Here is a 24,443-nt window from a genome sequence, read left to right on the forward strand (position 1 = left end):
TCTGTATGAGCCACATAGGTATGAAGTCTGTGGCCACTGCTTATAGAATATTAGCAAGCCTAGCAGGTAAGCATCACCTGGCAGCTACAACTTCACGATTTGGATCCATTATTAAATGTGCCTTTTCCCCATGACAAACATTCCTCATCTGTATATACTGTGCATTCTTGTAATTACTTTATCTTAATTTTTCCCAGTGGGTGTGCTTATCCTTGAGAGAAACATTTGCTCAAATGACTCTCACAATAATAATTTCTGGCACTTAGCTTTATCTTAATAATCCATCACTTCCCAAATTCAAGGAACAGGTTGCAAAATAACCACCAAAGAAAACCACCTTTAAAAACTATGCAGTTTAAGTCAGCAAGGTGCCTCAATGGACAAAGTAGCTTGTGGCCAAGACTTGTAGGATGACTTCAATTCCAGAAGCTCCATGATGAAATGAAAGAATTCAGTCCCCCAAAGGCCATGAAATAGGAATGGCCACACATATGCACATGTGCATACACACACAGAATAAAATTTTAATGAGGATCAGGAGACTGCTCTGTGTGTATGCATGTGCTTGTCTGTGCACATGTCTTGTGTGAGCACACATGCACAACCATGCCTGTGTACAGAGACCAGAGGTTGACGGCAAGTGTCTTCTTCTCTTAACCTTACTTTTATGGACAAGGTGTCCCACTAAACCTGAAACTTAACAATTTGCCTAGACCAGCCAGTCAGAAAGCTAGAAGCCTCCTGTCTGCCTCTCTCGCATGGGGATTCCAAGTGAAGGACAGACTTGGCGCTTTTTTGTGGGTACTAGGGGTGTGCAATCTTAAATCTCCTGTGGTAATTCTGCAGTGCATACAGGGAATCAAACATTTCTAGTTTACAACATTTAGAACATCTAAGGCCCTAAACAACAAAGTCATCCAACCTAAGGCAATGTTCAGTCTTCAAGAATCCTAACCTAATTCTTCAGGAAGACAACTGCTGCCATTAAGATTATCATGGTGCTGGCACAACAGGATTCGGACATGCAGAAGATTGCAGATAGATCCATATCTGTCACCATGCACAAAACTCAAGTGCAAATGGATCAAAGATCTCAACATAAATCCAGCCACACTGAATCTTCTAGAAGAGAAAGTGGGAGATACCCTTGAACAAACTGGCACAGGAGACTGCTTCCTGAACAAACACCAGTAGCACAGACATTGAGATCTGCAATTAATAAATGGGACCTCCTGAAACTGAGAAGCTTCTGTAAGGCAAAGGACACAATCAGTAAGAGAAAACGACAGCCCACATCTGACAGAGGGCTGATTTCCAAAATATACAATGAACTCAAGAAGCTAGCCACCAAAACACCAAACAGTGAAATTAAAAAATGGGGTGCAGAACTAAATAGAGAATTCTCAACAGAGGAATCTGAAATGGCTGAAAGACACTTAAAAGTGCTCAAAATCCTTGGCCATCAGAGAAATGCAACTCAAAACAACTCTGAGATACCATCTTACAATCAAAACACCAATGACAATCTATGCTGGAGAGGATGTGGCGAAAAAGGAACACTCCACCATTGCTGGTGGGAGTGCAAACTTGTAAGACCACTTTGGAAATCAGTATGGCAGTTGCTCAGAAAATGGGAATCAGTCTACCTCAAGATCCAGCAATTCCTCTCTTGGGCATATACCCAAATAATGCACATTCATACAACAAGGAAATATGCTCAACCATGTTCATAGCAGCATTGTTTGTAATAGCCAGAATCTGGAAGCAACCTAGATGCCCCTCAACTGAAGAATGGATAGAGAAAATATGGTATATTTACACAATGGAGTACTACTCAGCAGAAAAAAACAATGGAATCTTGAAATTTGCAGGCAAATAGATGGAACTAGAAGAAACCACCCTGAGAGAGGGAACCGAATCACAAAAAGACAAACATGGTATACACTCACTCATATATGAACTTCAGACATAAAGCAAAGTATTACCAGTCTACAATCCTCTTCACCAAAGAATCTAGGAAACAAGAGAGACTCTAATGGAAAAATGCATGGACTCCAGAGAATGGGAAGGGGCAGGAACTCCTGAGCTATTTGGGAACATGAGGGTAGAGGAGAGGGAGCTGCCAGAAAGAAAGAAGAGGAGGGGAGAGGAGGAAATGTAGGAGCAGAAATGTTGAGTTGTGGGAAGAATAGAGAAGAGCAGTATGAGAGATACCATATCAGAGGGAGCCATTATAGGTCTGAGGAGAGATCTGGCACTAGGGAGATTTCCAGATATCTACAAGGATGACAAGAACTGACAATCTAGGCAATGGTGGAAAGGATAACCTAAATGCCCTTCTCCTATAATAAGACTGATGACTACTTTTTATGCCATCCTAGAGCCCTCATCCAGTGGCTGATGGAAGCAGAGGCAGACACCCACAGATATACACTGAACTGAACTCTGGAAACTAGTTGCAGAGAGGGAGGAATGAAGATCAAAGGGGTTGGTACCAGGTTGGTGAAACCCACAGAAACAGCTAGCCTGAACAAGGGGGAGCACATGGACCCCAGACTGCTGTCTGGGAGGCCAGCACAGGACTTATCCAGAGCCTTGAACATGGATGTCAATTAGGTGGCCTCCGCACTCTAGGGGGCCCCTGGTAGTGGATTAGTATTTTTCCCTGTTGCAAGAAGGGACTTTTAAGAGGCCATCCCACGTGAAGGGATGCACTCTTGGCCTGTACACATGGGGGAGGGCCTAGGCCCGGCCTAGGATCATGTGGTGAACTTTGGGGAGCCACCGTCATAGACCCTACCCTGCCTGGAGAGTGGAAGGTGGATGGGATGGGGGCGGGTGGGGTTTGAGTAGGAGGGTTGGGGGAGCAGATGGAGTGGGAGAAGGGATTGACATGTGAAGCTTGTTTCTAATTTGAACTAATAAAAAAAATTACCATATGACTATATGTCACTAAACAGTATCTTGTTTGGTTAATGTTTATTTTCTTTAATAGAACAATAAGCTTTGTTGTACAAGAACAAATATGGCACTAGTGGATACAGAAGTAATTACAACTGTTTGTGTACACAGCAGTCTTAGACTCACACTAGAAAAATGAAGCAGAGGCTACTCTTCACTATCACCAATTACCAATCTTTTTTTTTTTTTTTTCAATGTATGTTTGTTACCCTTATTTTTGATTGGCCTCAGACTTAGAAATAGAAGCTTTCAGTGTGGACAGCCTATATCTCTTGGCCATCTGTTCCTGGCTCTTTTCTTTGGATTCCTTCATTTCATTCTCTTGGCCAAAAGTTCAGCATATGTTGCAGCCTCTTCGTTTTTTCTTTGTTCGTTGTTTCTTCAGAGCAATAAGACAGCGTTTGTGTTGTAGGACACGTGGAGAAGTAAGACACTGAATCTTGGGTGCTTTGGTCCTGGGCTTCTTACCTTCTTTGTTTAAAGGCTTTCTCAAAACATACTGGCAGGCATCATCTTTAGAGAGATTAAAAAGCTTTCAGATTCTGCTAGTTGTTTTAGGTCCCAACCAACAAGGAACAGTAGTATCTGTCAGTCCAGTAATAACTTCTCTCCTTTTTTCACAATAACCAAGTTGAGAACACTCAGATTGGCATCCATGTGCATCCTCGAACAGACTTGTGCTTCCTCTCCAGTTCTCCTTGGTCTAAAGCAAGAATTCCCCTTACTCAACAGCAGGCGCACTCTGCCATGGGTCAAAACGCCTTGTTTAATGGGAAAATGTTTGTTATTCCCGTCACTGATTCGGACCACATAACCCTTCCACTCTTCACCCAGAGCATCAGCAGCTACTTCTGTGGCCATGCACTTCTCATAGAATGTACAAAGCTTGTGTTCATCATCTACTTCAATGAGTTTCTGGCAGCCGGTATCGAGAAAGAGAATATTCAGCTTCATCTTCACACAGTCAACCTCCTAGGAGGCGCCATGAAATCTTAAGTCCACAAAGACTGGAAGTTTAGAACATCTGAAATTACTGTTAAAAATGTTAAGTTTGGCAGGGTAGTGGTATCACGTGCCTTTAATCCCAACCCTCAGGACACAGGGGCAGACAGATCTATTAGTTTAAGCAGATCTCTGAGTTTGAGGCTAGTGTGGTCTAGAGCAAGTTCCAGGATAGCCAGGGCTACACAGAGAAACCCTGTCTCAAAATGAAGAAGAAGAGGAGGAGGTAGAGGAGGAAGAGAAGGAGGGAGGGAAGGAGGGAGGAAAGAAGGAAGAAAGGAAGGAAGGAAGGAAGGAAGGAAGGAAGGAAGGAAGGAAGGACAAAAAACCCACTAAGTTTGATGTTTATCTATGTATTTATGCTCTTGGATCAATAAAGAAAAAGAAGAAGAACTTGCTAAAATATTCAAGATAGATTGTTGGGTTCCACTGTCTAGTGAGATAGTTCACTCCATCCTATTTTAAAGAATCCTAGCCTAATTCCTAAAGAAGACAACTGCACAGAGTAAGATATTAAAGAATGTGCCTCATCATTCTTCTCTTGATTTGCAAGTATTTTTAAACATCTTTTCTTTTCCTTTTAACTGCTCAACCAATTTGACTATTAATTTTCTTATTCTAAAACATTCTCTTGGGCAATATGCAAAGTAGACTGACCAGCTTCCCAGAAGCCCACAGTAAATTGTATTACTACCCTCCCCTAAGGACTGCCAGAGTCACTTAATTCATGGCCATCTGTTACCTAAGTTTTCCTAAACCACAGGAACTCTGCCATAAGCTTGGGCATTAAAAAAAAAAAATCACCTTGACATGAACCACCATTATAGCTGGTCACAAAATCAAAATCATTCTTTTTAAATAAAAAAGGGAAGTTCCTTTACATTACAAACTAGCCCAGCAAATTCACTTCAATATTGTAAAGAACCCAGCTCATGAACTTGAAAATTCTAAAAATATGTTACATTTAAATCTAGAATAAAAGTAATTATGGTACTAAATAACACAATTAGTAAGCAGATTTCTTCTTTTTCTTTCAATGACCTTCCACAAAAGCCTGGAATATAAGACTTAAGAACTATGCAATAAAGGGGACTGTGGAGGGGTTGGAACAAGATTATCCTCAAGTAGCAATTTCAAATTCCACAAAATCAAACACCACCAATGCAAACTGTCTAGCAATTCATCACAGCTTTTTAAAAGTAGATAGATACAAGGTCTGTAAAGTTGGCTCTGTGGCTAAGAACACATTACTTTTGCAGAACACTGGTTCAGTTGCCACCATCTACCCAGTGACTCACAACCATTTGTAACTCCAGCTCCAGGGGATTCAACACTCTCTTCCAACCTCTGGGGTTCTTGCATACATGTAGTGACCATACACTCATGTATATAGGCAGGCAGGCATGTCCATGCAGGCACACACACAAAACAGGGATGTAGAGATGGCTCAACAATTAAGAGTGCTTACTGCTCTTGCAGGACCCAAGTTCAGTTCCCAGCACCCATGTCAGATGGTTCACAACTGCCTATAACTCCATCTCCAGTGGATGTAACACCGTTTGCCATGTGTATGTGTCCTTGGGAGAACTGTGGAAACAGTGACACAAAAGGCTTTTCTGTATGACACAGTGACCTCAGAATCTAGGTCTATAAAACTGGGCTAACACCTCAAGACTTATAAATTTTAATGAAATTATCAGAACTGAGTAATATAACATAATCATGTGAATGCCATAGCACACAAAACCATGTCCTCAAATCTACCTCCATTATTAGTTTGAAAGCCAAACCCAGGCCTCATCAGAGGTTTGTTACAGAGGCATCCGTGTGAATCCTGAAAAGGTGGATAAACTTAACAATAAACTGAATAAACTGCTCATCAGCAACCTTACAATTTGGAGTTTTTTATTCCTAACCATATTTGTCTACCCAAATTTCTAAATACATGACTCAAACTAGTCAGAAAGATGGAATGCTACTAATAATAATTAACTTCATTCACGAGGGTAAATATCCTCTACCCACATTTGTTAAGGATATTTCTGTACATAACAGAAAACTATAAATTCTTTGGACAAGAGAATACTAATTGACCAGTTTTCTTTGCTACCTCTTATTTTTTTTCTTTTATTCATTAAACTGCCTAAGTCATCATCACCTCCGTCTGGACAAGTACAACAGTACCAATACAGAGCCTGGCTTCTGTTTGTGGTCTTTTGCAATATGTTCTCCACATGTACTACGACCAGCCCATGACTTCCTGCAAGGAGCTTCAAACAGTAAGTACTCTGCACCATTCCCTGTGCTGGCATAAAATCCTGAGTAGACTCATCTACTCCTCTTTATCCTCAGCTGGGTACCACTCTCCACTCACTCAACTCCAGCATCTTGACCCTCTTTCTGTCCTCACATACTGGGTGCTTCTTTTCTTAAAGATTTTTGCACTGACTCCTCTGCATAGAATGCTTTTCTCTCTAGTTTTTGAAGACTGACCACCTGTCATCCAGAACTCAGTCCAAAAATTACCAGCAGGGAAACTAGTTCTCATCATTCAACCTAAAGTATCACCCCATCATTTTTGCATTATTGAGCTCATGGCATAGCACCTGCCATTTTAATGGGTGACTTACCACTCCACTCAAATATGATCGCCTGAGACTTTCTCTACAGTATTTCCAAACTGAGAATCATGCTTGCGCAGACTTTGACAATTCCATCCAATAAGCTAATTGGAGGCAAAATGCCACCACACATTTGACTCAACACTGTACAACTCTAGCCTGAGTGGTCTTTGTTTTCTCTCTTGAACTTAAAAGTACTAAAGGAAAAAAGTTTTAATTAAATGTAATCTGTAAATTCTGTATCAAATTTGTTATTAAAAGGAATATTGTCTGCTCGTTTAAAATGTAAAATAAACAATACGTAGACTCACCCTATCATAGAGCAACATGCCGATCTCTATTAGGTTTTTCAATTATTTGTATTATTATTGTGGAGATGTGCTTTCGACAAGGCACATGAGTGGAGGTCAGAAGACAACCCAGTTTCTCCTCTCAACTTTGTTAGTTAGATTGAACTCAGGTTTTAGGCTTACACAGCACGTGTTCACCCTGTGAGCCTTCTCACCAGCTTGCCCTGACTCTTAAACAGTCTTCAGGACCAGGAAGGAAGTTTTTGATCTCCTTGTCACTTCTAACCATGTCTCCATTTTTTTTCTCCCTCAAAAGAACCAGCTTCTAGAGCCCATGGCATCTGGCTACTCCACCCTTCACCCATTTTTCTTTTTCAGTTCATTATGTTTTGTCTTTTTCATCCCAAATTCTGTCCTCCTTTCTAACGACCTCCATCTGTGAATAACTCACCCCAAACTGCATCCCTGACCTTCCCCTGCCCAACTTCACTTATCTAACATTACTGTTTCAGGTTTGTGAAGAACAACAACTCTAGATCCACACCTCAATGTAGCCTCTGAATCTCCATATTCTACTTTCGGTCTGCAGTTCACGTCTCAAGACTGCTTTTTGCCTCTTCTGACCCCCCAAATCTCTATCAATTGACTATCCTATTTTCTTAGTTTCCTGTGCCTTCCACATTGCTCCCTAACTAGTATAGTTCCATGGTCTTGTCATCTGCAACCACATTTCATTTTTGTGACGTCCATGATTTCTACTCTCCCATGATCCGTATTTTTAACCATTCAGAGCTCAACCAACGCCGTGTCTCTTTCATCCCCATCTAGTGATTCTCCATCTTACCTAAGAAAATTTGCTGAAATGCTGTCTTTCCTTGCTGACCAATTTTATCTTTCTCTCATTAGAATCCAATTTGTCTTCTGCTTTCATAAAGCCTAGTGTTCTGAAGCTAACTTAAGATTGGCAAGGTGATGCATACTACCTTTAACATCAATGGATCTCTGTGAGTTCAAGGACAGCCTGGTCTACACAGTGAGATCAGGGGCACTGGAGGTTATGTAGAAACCACATCTCAAAAAGAAAAGTAATTAAAATATCAAACTCAATAAAATTTTGTCCTCCTCTGGCCAGTCCTTCACCAGCAGCCATTCTATTTCTGGAATGTGCTTCTTCTCTTCTTTGCCCTACCTTACTAACTAGTGATATTTTTTCTCCATCCATTTTTTGCTGATTTCATCTACCTTAGCCAAACTCTAGAACATCTCAGGGCTTGATCCTTTATCTCTGTCTGTGTCTGGGATTCACCAGTCTCATTACTTGGAATATTATGTGTGCCAGTGACTTTCCAGCTGACCTATGTACTAGTTCAGTGTGCCCACTGCATAGGGCATCCGCATCTGAGTATTCCAGGAACCGCAACTTGGCACCATCAGTTCACTTCTATCCACCTATTCTCTTTCCCCAAGCTGATCAGAGTAAACAGCAAGGCCATCCACCCCCTCCATCTAAAATACAAGGGCTCACCTCAAGTCTTCTGACATTCTCTATTGATGTACATGAATGGAATCTGAGAGAAGTTATTAACTGGTAATTTATTGGGGAATTATACTCACACCAGGAATCAGTAACCAGATTGGCACTCAGAGTGGTCCAGTACCAGAATGTTTTCCAATGATGGCTCAACTCCTAGAGAGCGCCCAGCTCTCCTTCGCCCTTATCTACACCCATCAACATACCTGTGACCACGCCCAAATGGGCAGGGTCAGCAGTACACATAATCAGGGTCTCTCCCTACAATTCTCTACATCGAATTTGCCAGCAAATCCCCTTAATAATTCCATTGTGTTCAGCACCACACATCTCCTAAGCTTTGGCCATTCCTCACTAGACAAAACTATTCCCTCACTTCCACTTTCCTCCATTTCGTATCAAATTGAGTACTCTGTATTCAATATGGACCCACACTTAAATACTAGTTAGTAACACCTCCATGCTGTTCTAATTCTATCACCTCCCTCTCTAACCAAATACACCTATAGGCACTTTCTCTGTAAGTCAGGAGATATATTCTCTTTGTATTCAATTGGAGTGGAAATCTGGGAAGGTTGAAGCTAAGGGTAAGTAGTTCTTACCACAATAAACCATACAAAGCAATTCATGATGGTAAATGGACCATAGAACCCTCAGACATTTAGTCAGTAACTGAGAAGTCCATAATCAGGTAAACGGTTACTCTAAGCTACATCAAATGGCCTGGCCCATCTTTTCCCCTCACACCTTGCTCTCCTTCCTGCTTTAGAAAAAGGTTGTTTTTCAGCTACACATTCACTTGGTAAACTTTCTGAAAGAGAAACACACTACAAAGTATGGCACACAATTCAAAGTATCCTGGAAGTTTCACATGCACACCCAAGTTACATTCCTCCATCCTCATTCAGGTTTCTTCCAAGCTGTCTTTCAGTATTTAGAGAAAGCCGTTCTAACCACTTTATAGGATGGTTAAAACATACACACAGATATGCAAAAACAGTGTGTTCAGGATTGCATATGACCTAAAAGAACATACAAAAAGGAAGGGGGAAAACTAACCTTGTCCTCCTGGGAGCAGAAGAGGGTTGAGGAGCAGGAACGAAATATTTCTCACTGGATATACTTTCACTATTTACCCACATTATTTCACCTAACAATAAATCCAAATTGTAAAACTTCCAAAATAAAAATAAAAAAACTTCCAAAGACCAGGCATAACTTTCCAATCCCTGGAAACTAGATATATAAAGATCACCAGGTCCATTCCAATTCTGATTTAGTCTCTACCCACCTTGATTTTTCCATGGCATTAACAAAAAACACTTTCTATGCTTCTGTAATACTGTATTTTCTTGACTTTGCTCTTACCTTTGGGAAAGTCCTTTTCAATTTCCTATGCGAATTTTTATTCATCTTGTCTGCATTCTGCAGTGTGAAAAAGTACCTTTCCTATTTGTATATACACCGAACACTACAGGAGACAAATCACTAGGGCAGGAATCCTCAAGTAATGAATTTATGATAGTCAACATGATCCTCTTTTGGAAACCTAAGAAATACTACTGTAACTCCATCAGCTTCATCTAGACCCACTGGTTCTCCCCTTGCCAGCAACCACCGCAAGGACAACTTTACACACACACACAGCTATCTTCCTTTAGAGTAGTGGTCTACAAGCATAAGGGGTGTGTGTGCAAACAGAGAAGCAAGTGGACAGGGAAGCACTAGGCTTGTTCTTTTGATAATAACCCACCGTTATAGGAATGCCTATGAAACCCACAATGCTACAAAAAGCTAGCACTAACCCATTATCAAAGTGGAAGCCTATTACTTATACGTTCCACCAGGCCACCCTGTCAACAGTTCTTCCACCTCAAAATCACAGTACTGAAGGCCAAGTCTCCAGACAGGAACCTCTAGGACACAAACTATAAATACAGCAGTGACTAAAACCACAATTTTGGAAAGCATTAATTCTTCTTGTGACCAGCAGGAACTTAAATCTACTGATTTCTCTTGATTCTTCTCTTTCTATACTTCCTGTGAAGGCATTAATTCAGGGCCACTATTTTTCTGGACTAAAACCGCCCAGTTAGCTTGCCTACTTCCAGCTCCACCGTTTTCCAATCCAGTCTCCATACTGCATATTAAGTCTAAACTGAAGTGCAAACCAATCCACTAACTTAGAAGTTTTTTGTTTTTTTTTTTTAAATTCTACAGCTATTGCTCCCAAGTTACACTACTGAGCTATAAATTATGTTTCATTACTTGGTGAAAATAATTGAAACAAGTATCTTGTGTATGTCTGAGAATCTAGGATATAGTCATATATTACCCAAGTCTATGCCTGTAATCACAATAACATACTAACTACTCCCACTACGAAAGGTTAATTAATGAAGAATCAAAGATGGCAGTTTGGACACACAACTGATCTCTCCCAAAGGAATAGAATGGTTTTATTTTCTAAAGTACCAAGTCTGAGTAAATAGAGGAAGGCAGTGAAAGAACTGTGTACTCCCAAGGAAGTGTCAGTGCTGCTAAGTTAAACTCAGAAAAAGACTTGCTCCATACAATAGTTGTTGTAATTTAAGAAAAGTAGCAGGTGCCGGAAGGTGGTGGTGCACGCCTTTAATCCCAGCACTCAGGAGGCAGACACAGGTGGATCTCTGTGAGTTTGAGACCAGCCTGGTCTACAAGAGTTAGTTACAGGACAGCCTCCAAAAGCCACAGAGAAACCCTGTCTTGAACCCCCCCCCAAAAAAAAAGAAAAAAAAAAACAAACAAGAAAAGTAGCAGGCAAGAGATAGATACCACGCTACAAGGTTCAAGCAGAGGGCTTTTATTAGGGAAAGGGATCAAAAAAAAAAAAAAATGGGAAGGGGGAGACAGACCTCCAGAGACAGGAGCAGCAGTGCGAGTGGGGTAGAGAGGGATGGGAGGAGAGAGAGAAAGGGAGAGAACAGATAGAGAGGATGGGAGGTAGGCAGGGCCCTTTTAAAGGGGAACATATAGTGGGAAATTACGAATACGGAGTCGGGTAGAAATATAAGGGTATGTAATAGGGAAAAGCCTTACTTACAGAGCGACCTAGCCAGCCGGCGTGGCAGCAGCCTGTACAGCAAGAAGCAAAGTGAAACCGAAAGCGCAAATGCATTAACACTACTTCACTCTGACCACGCCCTCACAAGCTTGGTCAGGCACACCTGTAGCCAGCCCCTAAGTAGGCGTGGCTACAGCTTCCCCTACAGGAACACAGTGAATATGCACAGGAGGTGCTCTTAGTGGCTGCAGCTGAGGGTGTATCCTGTCAGAATTCCAAGAACCAGTCAGTACAGATACCTGAATACTAACAGACAGCAACTTGGAAAATATATGGTAGGGCATATTAACATCAGGATATTTGTACTTTAAGTTTTGTAGCTTCACTTCTAAATCATTTATACTACAGTATTAAAAAATAGAAACATAAGGAATTCAGTTTATTGTAGGATTTTTAATGCAAGCAAGCTTCCCAAGTTCCCTAAATATGCTTTGCATTCATAACCTAATGTAGATCATCCCAAAATATCTCCAACTAAATTTTAGAAATTATCTTATTTTTATTTTCTCTCTCCTCCCTTTCCCACCATGTGTGTGCCTGTGTGTGTGTGTATGTCTATGTGTGCATGTGCATACACGTGCCCTCTCCTTCCACCTTTACATGGGTCCTGGGAATATAACTCAGAGCATCACAATTGGCAGCAAGGGCCTTTAATTGCTTAGCCATCTCACCCATCCAAAATTATCACCTTGTCTCTACTGACTCCTTAAAATGTCAAATCCTATCTCTGAAACCTTGAGATATCTTTGAAGTGTGTGTGTGTGTGTGTGTGTGTGTGTGTGTGTGTGTGTGTGTGTGCGCACGCACAAAAAATATTTTACATGTAAAGCTAAGATTTTGCCCTTTCATTCTAAAACTGTGCTGTCAAACAGGGTAAGCACCAGGCATACACAGCCACACATTAGCCACTGGTGTAGCTATAGCTAACAGAATTCCATCCCAGAATGCTGCACTGTGAGAAAACTGCCATCACTTCACCACACCCTAGTTGGTCACTTTCACAACATTGTGAGCCATGTGTCCTTATTAGCTCCAGTGAGATCCACAGTAACCCACTTGGTATTTCAACTATTTTATCACCTTGAGAGATTGAGTTGCCTGCAAATAATTATAGCAGTGGCAAGAAAAATCAATAAAGTATAATGAAATCAAGAATGCAATCAATTTGGGGGTTTAGATTAAGACTAAATTTGAGAAAAAGCAAAAACAAGTATAAAAACTGCAGTGTATGTTAACCCAAAGCCAATGCCCACTCCATCCTACTTACCCACTGGAATGTAATTAAAAAACACTTTGCAAAGATCTTCAAAGTGGTCTTTCCAATTATACTTGAGAATACCATTCATTAGCAATAACCTCTTTAATATAGAAGACATACATCAAGATCACAGTTTATAGTTGGTCAAGCCTCTTTAAAACCTTACTTTGTTGATTATCTCTCCAGTGCTAAAAAGAAGTTTTTAAATTAAAAAAAAAGATGTACTTTAGCCAAGCTTACTACATATACAGATTTCTGTAAGCCGCATTTCCTAGCTCTCTTTCTAGAGTATTATCACAAAAAACAACATCACTCAGCTAAAGTGTTACTCCCAAAGGGAGTCTGCTTTTAAAATTGAAACGACTCCCATCACGGCTACTTACCCAAAACTTTTAGAACTCAAATCAAGGCAAGACCAGGCACCTCACACTTCACATAGAATGTCAGAAAACAATGAAAATAAAAGGCACTTCCAAAGTCGTGTTGTATGAATTTATTAAATAAACATTTATTACCATTATAAATTTCTTGAATCAGGTAGCTAGCAAACAGCAAATATTTATTTAATAGGCTACTGTGTGCAAGGTTTGGGGCTACTGTACAAAACAAAAACAAAACAGAGTCCCTGCTCCCAAGGAGCGCACAGTCTAGCTGAAGCACAGGCACAAACACAATGGCAAAGCACAGCAGTCACCATGGAGGAAGGGACAGGATTCCCAGAGATGAAGGCAATGGAGCTGAGCCTCAGCTGAGGAGTTCGCCAGATGGAGGGGGAGGGGAAGCACATTCCAAGCAGAGGGAACAGCACAGAAGCAAGCAGGTCCTGAAAATGCATGCCATGCTGCAGGGTGAGGAGCAAGCGAGCGGTCCAGAGCAGCTAGAGCAGAGGGGTGCATACAAACTAGAGACGAATTAGTGTTTGCTTTTTAATGAACCATCACTGTCAGAAAGTAGAGCTTCAAATTACATTAAATAAGGCTGAAATGTGATTCTGGGAACAATAGGAGAGTTTAAAAGCACTGTTCACAATTAGGGCTTTCTGTAGGTACTGGGGTGGCACTGTGGCTAGTTTTAAAGTGGCAGTTTTAGAGAATCTGAATTGTCTTATATATACACACATATACGTATACACACATGTACACTAGTGTGTGTGTTTCAGAAAAGGAAAAGACAAGGAGGAAGAGCTTGAACCAGAAAGCTTCCTCTACTGAACACCATGCTAAGCAAGGTAGTTTTGTGTGCAGCAAAGTGGCTGCAGTTTAGGAAAGGAGGACCATTTGGGGGTGGGGGGGATAGCAGGGGGTCAGTATTTTGCTAAATGTTTTTATGTAAACTCCCACTTTGTTTTCACAATAATGCTATGGGAGAAGTTTTATTAGCCTATTCTACAAGACACCTGAGGCCTTCAGAGGCTTCAACTTCAGAAAACTGTCTGCCTGTATCAGATATTACACTATGACAGACCATATCAGCTAATCCACAGCACAGCCAGTTCATCAAGCTCATGCCTGCCTGAGTGCAAAGCCTGAATGACTGCTTCACTTCCATCAGTCAAATCCTATGAAATGCCTCTACTTCTCTATTTTCACAAGATTGTTGTGAGAAAGTGGTGATGGTAAAACAGAGAGTCCTAAGATTTATGAGAATGAAAACCTTTAACAATTGATAACAATATCATTAAAATCATTGGCTTCAGTATCTGCAGTGGTGACATCACCTAGCTCTGACTCAGCACTAGAGGAACCATGAAGGCAACGAGCTGTCTATGGGTCATACATGGCCAGTTGTCCTTGGAACAACAGACCTTTTTTTGTAAAGATACTAAAGCTTTAATCAAATTAGATTAACATACTCCAGTGGACTTCTTTATATTGCTATAAAATAATCAACCAAGCAGCTCCAGAAAACTAAAGCCTAGTGAAAAAAATCTGAGGATGAGACTAATGATGCCTAGGAATCGGTATCATCAAATCTTCAAAGTCAAAGTCACATTGCCCATCTTCAAATTCTGAACTTCAAAATTACCATGTAATTATACATTATGTGGTAATGCTGCCTGTTTTTAGGAAACAGAAAAAAATACTTAAAAAACAAAAACCAAAGTACAATACTTGTTGCTGATCTATCAAAATACTGAAATGACATATCCTGCACAATTACTCGCACTTTCTCTGTTCAAGTACTTCCAAATATAGAAAATCAAATCCTGCTTGTAGTGGGGAGAGACACTCAGACAACAGAGACCTGAATGGCACATGAGACACCTGTGGAGAGCTTGGGACATGCATGTCTGTGCTTGAGTACATTTACCAACCTTGTTCTGGTTGAGAGGGTCATTCCGCAGTCTCTGCTTGTTCTTCTGTAATTTACTAGGCATCATCTTGCCAGTTCTGAAGTCAAAACTGCTGAGGTCAACGGCATTTCCCAGGTACCTTGCCAGCTGCGGTTTACTTCTGAACTTCTTACCACTTGGACTAGAAGAAGAAAAAAGTTGAATTGTACAAAAGGAAATATTAAAAGCCTCTATATAACCCTATAGAAACTTTTTTAACAGTAATTTCTGTTCCTGAATGTTATAAATTATAATTATATGAGCTTAGTTTAATTTTGCAATGATTACAAATCTTGAAGGAATTCCTTAACTTTCTGCAGAAAGAGATACTGTATCATTTAATACAGCTCTCCCCTGGGTGCACACTGGCGCACACTGCACATGCTGCTGCTGATTGCCTTGCTATCACTCAGCTAACTGCCTGAGAACTGAGCACAGCACAGCACACTCCCTGCAAGAGTCTGCATTCTCACCAACTCCTTTCCAAACTGGCTTTGGAAAACACTGGCTTATATACCATGCCAAGAGCTTTAAAGTCAGTAACCAGTTTAAAACATCTGAATTTGGAATTCACATAATCTGGCATGTGTATAGTATCTGTAATAGAAAAAAAAGCCTCAAATTTTGACACGTAAATGCTTTCTACTAATACTAAAACTATAATAACTAGAAATGAAAAACAAGCAAGAACATCTGGAAACCTGTTTATAAAATTCTGACATGACTTTTGTTTGGCAAACTATCTAAAATAAGCATATTAAGTAAGCAGATTGTATGTAATAACAACTAATGAAAAAAGAGGCCATAAATTTGAAGACCTGAGAGGAATATATATGAGGATTTGGAGGGAGGAAAGAGGAGAAATTTTGTAATTATAATAGCAAAAGTAAAAATAAAAAAGCACAGGAATCTAAAGAGAAAAGGTTAAATAAAATAAGCCGATCAAAAAAAAAATTTTTTTTTCGAGACAGGGTTTCTAGGAGCCTACCCTAACACTCCCTCTGGAGACCAGGCTGGCCTCGAACTCACAGAGATCCGCCTGCCTCTGCCTCCCGAGTGCTGGGATTAAAGTGGCTGGCATGCCACACCTAGAATTTAACTCTGCACTAACTAGTCACAATAAGTGAAAAATAATTCAACAAAGAACTTTAAAACAATGAAAAACAAAACAATAAGACATTACTCTGAACTAAAGTAACTTCAAGCTCAAGTCTAAGAAACAATGCATGTCACCTGTCACATTCTACGGTACTCTATCATCACAGATTTTGGACAGCTGGAAGAACTATTAACCTTTGTTTTTCACAATCCCATGACTTAAGCATACTTGGAACACAATTCAAATTATACAAAATCTATCCAACAGATGCCGATTACAATCACCAACAACCAGACCATAAAGGAATAAAATAAAGTAGCAAAAACCAAAATCAAGTCTGGGAAAGAACACATGATCCCATACAGAATACCTCAAACCCAATTGCAACTTATACTGGAAACTCTGCTCAAACCACACAATAAACCATCAGGGTACTTTCAACACCGCCCTAAGCTTGATAAATCACTACCAACCACATGCTTCCCCCTCCCTCCCTGCCTATACTTGATCAGTTATTCCCATCTTTGCCAGGAGCATCACTGCCCACGTGGCACCTAACCCTCCAAGCTGGATGGACACTAACAATCCTTCAGCGCCCACATCCCTCTGCCACTCATCCAGCACTAAGTTCAAACTCTATATGCTCAGATTCCCCAATGGTGACAAAATGCCTTCCCCTTACCCCATCATCAAAAGAGCTCAATCAAATGTACTGTTTGCAGACTTTTTCCTGTCAACTTTGGTATCCTGAATTCCAACCTCAGTCTCTGAAATATGCCATGTACCTGTGATTCCTCCCAGTCTATCTTTCCCGATAGGAATGAACTTATCAATGAGATATCAAATCCTTCAAGCCTACCTCAATTGTCACGTACCTAGGTAGCCTTGTTATCCTCAAATTCAAATGAAAAACAACTGCACAATCTTCTGAAATTTTATTCCATTATAATTACTATATGTTTCCTTGACTCCTATGTTCCAAGAACCAAATACTGTAAACCCCTTTTTCTAAAACTCTCAAATGAGAGTTTTTCTAAAGCTCTCAACTATTAAACAAAGTAACTTTCTGGGAGCAAGAACCCTATCAATTGAGTAAGAAAGAATGCAGTTTCCTTTCGCAGGCACACTAGTATATGAAGCATATACTTAAAATTAAAAATTTCATGTTTAGTCAGTTTAGTAACATAAGGCTTACTAAATCACTCAAATTAATTTGAAAAGTTATAAAGAAATACCGTATTTCTCAGTCATTTATATCACTAGTTTTAATTAAGGTAGAAGCCTTTGTAATCAAATAGTCATATGACTGGTAACATTCTGATAAACTATCCTAAAAATGGAGTGAATAAGGGAATGGAGGGGGAGGGGTGGGAGAGGGAAGAAGCTAGGTTAGGAATGCAGGCTGTGATCTCAGCTACTTAGAGGCCAAGCAAGAGAGCTCAAGCCCAGCCTGGGCAGCTGCTAAGAGATAAGGGGCGATGTAGCTCAATGACAGGATGCTCACACCTAGCACCTACATCTCAGCATCTCCAGTACAAGAAAAAACAAGAAAACATCTTTTCACAAAATAAAAATGACAAATCTCATTCAGATTTCCCCCCTAGGGATCCTTTTAATGCAATAAAAGGTGGAGCTCCAGCGTGGACCTTCCTTCAACTGACTTTCAGAATGTGAAACTATTCAGACAGTATTTTATCAAAAAGATAAGCCCCACTGTGCTTAGCATGTGGCTGAGACAAACAGAAAGTCATTTTGGGAAGAACCAACAAATTTCAAAGTTGAATGTGCAAGAGGTATTTCCTTATGTGTTGAGTCACCTTGAGAATACACCAGCACCTCAGTGTCAAGGCTTCTCCAGACAAAGAGTCATTACACTCCAGTCACTTCTCTCCTCAGACTCCAAGACTATTATGGGCTGCAGGCACAGGTCAGGGTACAGAGCTGGCCCATCAAGCACAAAGCCCAGGGTAAAAGTCTCACATACTCCACTAATAAACTATAGAATTCAAGAAGGGTAAAATGCACATTTGCAATATTAGCACTATCAAGTAGTGCCTCGTAAGCTCTGCTTCACTCCTGTCACACAAATGGGACTCTGCAAGGCGTCTAGCAGATATGTGCCATGCAGAAAACTAAGGCCTTTCTGTAATGAGCTTCAAGAAAGTAAACCTGCCTGGCCCAGGGAATTTTAAGATCAGAGACCTTGCTCTGTAGGAGATGGGGCAGGTAATAGGAGGACAAAGCCCAAGAGAACAGTTAAGGAGGAAATATGCTCGAGACTCCACCATCTGCACAGCAGCAACTGATGCTGTGAATGTCCACTGAGCACATACAGTGACTACATTCCCACCCACCCTCTAAGATGGCTGCTACCCAAAAACACCAGGACTTGCAAAGTGACTAAGCTTTTATTCTAGAATGTCAATGAGTTTTTTATTCTCGAAGTATCAATTCATAACGTAAGTCTACAGTATTGCTTTTTTTAACACTAGTAGATTGGTGAATGATATTAGTCACTTTCAGTTTGCTCTGACCCAAGTTAATCCAGTAACGAAATACTATCTCAGTTTCAACCACAAAGAAAAAATCCCTGTCAAATGCCCCCATTCCTAAACTAACTTGCAATCATGCATTTAATTTCTCTTACCCACGATATAATTAAAAATCAAAACCATGAGTTGAATCTCAGTTCATATGAAGACATTTTCATCACTTGAGCCTATCTTCCTTTATTTCTGTCAAACCATTTAAAGTGATTGTTAAACCTAACTCCACCTTAAAGATTCCTTAGATTTGCATATTTATTATATATTCAGTGTTCTGTCTGCATGCATGCCTGCACACCAGAAGAGAGCACCAGATCTCATTATGGATGGTTGTGAGTCACCCTGTGGTTGCTGGGAATTGAACTCAGGGCCTCTGGAAGAGCAGCCAGTGTTCTTAACCTCTGAGCCATCTATCTCTAGCCCAAGATTCTTAAATATAATTATCCAAAAGAAACTTTACGTAGAAGAAAATATTAAATCTGTACCTGACATGGTAGAATATTTAGTGTCATTTGCACTTCGGTCACATGGTGAACTCACCTGAAACCATCATCGACTGAGACAGACAACTGCATCCTGCCGTGCCACCCTGCCTCCACAGACCTGCAGTATGCAACTAAAACTATCCTCTGATGCCCCTCCACTAACAGCAGGACACATTTTGATGATATGGTGAGCCATAGGTTTAGTGACTGCTACAAAGAAGACACATTCTTTCTTTCTTTCTCTTTTTTTTGGGGGGTGGGGGGTTTCGAGACAGGGTTTCTCTGTGGCTTCGGAGGCTGTCCTGAAACTAGCTCTTATAGACCAGGCTGGTCTCGAACTCATAGAGATCCACCTGCCTCTGCCTCCCGTGTGCTGGGATTAAAGGCGTGCGCCACCAACACCCAGCACATACTTTCAAAGCCAGCCATTGCTGACAACAAGGGCTGTGAGCATGGCAGTCACTACAGTGGAATGATACATAGCAGTCTGTGAAGGACAGGGTCATCTCACAAGGCAGAGGGCTGGCTACACTGCTGAAGAACACATTCACAAGCACAGCACTACCCACCATGATCAAAGCCCCCCACACACACACACACACAAAAAAAATCTATATACTTTAACACTGGAAAAGACTAAACTAATCGAAACATCAATTTTTAAAAAACAAATTTTTTAATGTATTTTATATGTATGGGCATTTTGCGAGCATGTATGTTTGATACCACATGTGTACAGTGCCCTTGTTCCCTGGAACTGGAGTCACAGACAGGCGTGAGTCACCATGTGGAAGCTGGGAAGGAAATGCACTCACGTCCTTTGGAAGAGCAGTCAGTGCTCTTAACCCCTCCCTGAGCATCTCTCTAACCCCTTAGAGTTTTTAAGTTGTTTCTTTTCCTCTTTAAATTGTTCAAGTTGAGTAAATACTCAAAACAAAAGATTTCTGTAACATTAAAAACAACTCCCTGAGAAACCAAATTTTGATCTGAGGCAAAAAAAAAAAAAAACTGTGAAAACTGGAATCTTTTATACTTAAATGCAAACCTTGTCAGAAAACTGCCAAATGATGCTTTTAAAATGAGTACCCCTGCTTCAGAAAACAGTGTGGACTGACAGGATGATGGACTAAGGCTAATCCTCACAACTCCTCCACTCCCTGCAAATGTAAGCTCTCCTAAAAATGGACAGCCCGAGCCCCCTGTACAACATGCCCCAGTGGATTATTACTTACTTTCATATTATTTCTATCTCCAGGTCTGATCACTTATTAATCACCTTTTAACTCATCCTGAGCATGGCCACAGTCAAAATGGTCTCAATCCCCTCAGGTCATACTATCTGCTAGTCTCTGCAGTCTAAGGTATCCAAAATGTTCTTCCTAAAACAGCACCTCAACCATAACAGCTCCTCTTTAAAAGCTGTCAATGTAAATTTAGTTTTTAGGATATATAACTTTTATGTTTTATGTAAGCTTAAAATATATTTAAAACATAAAACTAATAGTGGTCAGGGGATTTTCCCAATTAGCAAGAGAGAGAAGTACGTCAGGCCTGCATTTGAGGCCCCTTTTAACCTGGCTCCCTTCAACCTTTCAACCCTACTTTCCACTTCTCTTACCCCATGGCCTTTGTTCCATACATATTGGTTAATTCATTCTATCATGAATGAGCTGGGCTGAATGACCCATCTTTTACGTGGTCCATAATGCAACACTGCAATCTCCAACATCTCCCCTGGAGACTCCTACTTTTATTAACCTAACTCCTATGTCTACCATGAAGACCCACAGCACTCCTCTGAACCCATGCAGAAAGCACCCCGTGGCAGAGATAAACATGACGTGACTGCTGACTTTTCTTCTAGTTTTGCAATACTGAGTGAGCCATGTGTGGTTATAAAATTTCCATGTTTCAATTTTACCACCACATGCAACCTGCTGAAGAGGTTCTTTATGAATGAAATCATACAGTATTAAATTTGCTTCCAGTACTGAAGGCTGGGTTGGGGTAACAACCTGGGATAGAGCTACAGTCATGCCTCCCCAGCTACAACAGATTGTACCCCTTTCAATTGTAAACAAAAATAAACCTATAGGTCACTCCTTACTGAATGTGTTGCCTATCTCGTTACCTGAGCAAGGACAGTATTACTCCCTGTGTCAAATATTGTGAGGTATATAGAGCAATCAGACCCCACTAATAAATGGGCAAACAAGAACCCAGGGAAAGCTGTCTTGTTCACGTGCACCACTGTTAAGCCAGGAGTTAGAGAACCATCTCTAGATTGAATCTCCAGCTGCCTCCTCTGGAGACTCCTACTTCTATTAAGATCATTGTGTTTTTTATGGACTTCAACAACATCGGAGTCCTGTTCTTTCTAGTTCAAGAAAGTGAAACCAGCCAAGAACGATAGCATGTGCCTGTAATTCCAGCATTTGAGAGGCTGAGATATACGGTTGCCACTACTTCAGAACCAGTCTGAGATTATATGCCTAGTACCAGGACCAACAAGGGCTGCACAAGAGGGAGGGAGGGAAGGAGAGAGGGAGGGTGGAGGGAGAGAGGGAGGGAGGAAGAGAGGGAGGGGGGAGAGAGAATGCAAGAGAAAGCAAGTTCCTAAAGAACCCATGAAGAGAAAAGTTTTTCAGAAACACAAACCAGCACGTGTTACACAGAAAGCCAAATACTGGAAATGGAGGATCAAGGCCAGTAAGAAAGTTACTGTCTTATGGGTTCAAACATGGCAATGAATTTCTTCAGGAACTGTACCAATGGATCCAGTAATTTAGCAAACCACACCCTTTTTTAAAACATGGTTTGGATGATAATATATAAACTGCCACAGCACTATCTCAGTAACCCTGACAGAAGGCGTAATTATAGTACTTAATTGGCAACCAGAAGTACTTCTATTATAACTTGGGCAGTTTCAAGATACAGCCAAAACACAAGCCTTCCCCTGTACATTTAATTTCAGCCCAATTAATAAGTGTCAGGCACGCCCTCTGTTAATAGGCATGGCTTAGTTTAAATATCTCCCCAGGAGCAGACTAATTCAGGGGTTAGCATTATTAGAATCTGTGTGAACAGCTGGGTAAAGGTGTTCACATTACCAGCAGGAGAGTTCACACTTAACCTACCATTACCAGAAATTCTGAGCTCCTGGTTTAAAGGCAGGTATCATATGGGACACCAAAATGTAAAACTGAAGTCTGAGAAGTAACATGAACTCAGTTACACTGGCCCATCACCATAAAATCCACCACAGAAAGTTGCCATCAGAAGTCAAAGAAACTAATGTGCTGCAAGCTTCACACTGAATTTCATGCCTTAGTATTCATAGGATAGCCTCTGAAGAGAATCACAACAGGTGATTCTACATAGTCACTAATACCTTGCAAGAGGTCAACAAACTGCAAACACTCTTTGTAGCCCTAAATAAGCACCAATCTCTTCAATGTCCTTTCCATTTCAAAGAAATCACACCGTAGTCTTATAAAAAGATAATTACGACTAAAGTGTTTAATGAATTTCCTAAAGATGAATTTGTACAGAAAGATGGCTTTCAATTGATTAAATTGGGATTATCTACCAAGAAGCATTAGTATTTAAATTTGAAAAAGACAGGAAGGAAGGAAGAAAGGAAGGAAGGAAGGAAGGAAGGAAGGAAGGAAGGAAGGAAGAAAATTCTACTATTAAAAATGTAGAACAGTCAGGAAAATGTGACCATGAACAGACGGGAGTTCTGTGGCAACATGATTGGTTTCTGTTTGTCTACTCTTGTGTAGTACTGGACCAGCCCAGAGCCTGGAGGATACTAGGCAAGGTTGGAGGAGATGGCTCAGTGGGTAGAGCACCTGAAACACAAGTGTGAAGACTAGAGTGTGTCCCTAGAATCCATGCAAGAGCTGACTGTCCTGCCTGAATCCCGCCCTCTCAACACACTTGGAAGAGGCCAGCTCCACTGGATGAAAAGGCCAGCTCTAGGATCTGTCAGAGACCTTGACTAAATATGGAAGACATAGAGCTATTAAGGAAGAAACCTGATGTAAATCTCAGGACTTCACACCACATATGCATACATTACGTAAAATTCTAGATGTGTACGGTGGCACACGCCTTTAGTCCCAGTACTTTGAAGGCAGAGCCAGGCAGATCTCTCTGAGTGCAAGGCCAGCCAGAACTACATGAGGCTCCATCTTGATGATGATAATAGTAAATAATCAAAAATTCTAGGCAAGAGTTCTACAACAGTCCAAAGCTCTGGTTGTTTTATTTTTCATTTTTTACATATATGTGTTTATTATTCGGTACATATGCAGTGGACAGCGTGCATATGATGACAAAGAGGAGGGTAGAGAAGCACTTCTGAGAGTCAGTTTTCTCCTTTCACCATGTGGGTTCCAGGGATCAAACTCAAGTCATCAGGCTTGACAGCAAGCACCTTTACCTGCCAACCCATCTCACCAGCCTGTAATGTTGTATGTCCAGAACAAGAATCCCATCACATTAACCAGGATGTTCAAAACTCCTGGGCTCAAGTGATCCTGTCCCTCAAATTTCCTGAGTATCTGAGACTAGAGGCATGTGCAATCGCACCCAGTTTGGCTTTTGAAATAGCTTTTCCAGCTATGTATTGGATACATTGGAAAAAGAAAAATACCAGCTTTTCTATAATGCAAAGTTAGTTTGAATAAATACATCACTCCAAAACCAAACAAACTGTATCCCAAGACAAGTTCTGTAAGCAATGAAATACAAACTCTACAATGCTCAACTGAGAATGGAGCTTTCTTCAAGGGATTCAATCCCAGATTTAAAAAAAAAAAAAAAATCTTGTCAGTTACATCTGCCTCTAAGTCATAGGCAGCAGTTCACACAAAGCCTATGTAGACTGCTTACCTAGAAAAGATAACAGTCAAATGAAATCCAAAACAAAGAAATGTAAACAGCAGTAAACAAATGTATCTGAGAGTAGTAGTGTTTTAACTTTTTGTTTTGTTTTTCAAGACAAGGTTCTCTGTGTAGCCCTGGCTTTTCTGGAACTTGCTCTGTAGAATAGGCTGGCCTCGAACTCAAGAGATCTACCTTCCTCACCTCCTGAGTGCTGGGATTAAAGCTGCAGGCCACTATGTCGGGCTAGTATTTTATATTTAGCACCATTACAGCACTGAACTGAACAGCGATGGAGAAATTAAAACAAACCCACAAAAAT

The 24,443-nt window shown here is 40.7% G+C and overlaps 1 protein-coding gene and 1 pseudogene across 1 annotated transcript in view; both read right to left on the minus strand.

Moving 5' to 3' along the window:
* Nucleotides 1-24,443, minus strand: part of Mbd2 (methyl-CpG binding domain protein 2) — a 63,313-nt gene that overhangs the window by 36,618 nt on the left and 2,252 nt on the right. The window contains 1 exon segment of the mRNA XM_027402636.2: nt 15,081-15,240. Within this exon segment, the coding sequence (XP_027258437.1) occupies nt 15,081-15,240 (160 nt within the window).
* On the minus strand, nt 2,963-4,196 carry LOC100756482 (annotated as a pseudogene).

The sequence above is a fragment of the Cricetulus griseus genome, chromosome 2 (assembly GCF_003668045.3).
Source record: "Cricetulus griseus strain 17A/GY chromosome 2, alternate assembly CriGri-PICRH-1.0, whole genome shotgun sequence".
Taxonomy (NCBI): domain Eukaryota; kingdom Metazoa; phylum Chordata; class Mammalia; order Rodentia; family Cricetidae; genus Cricetulus; species Cricetulus griseus.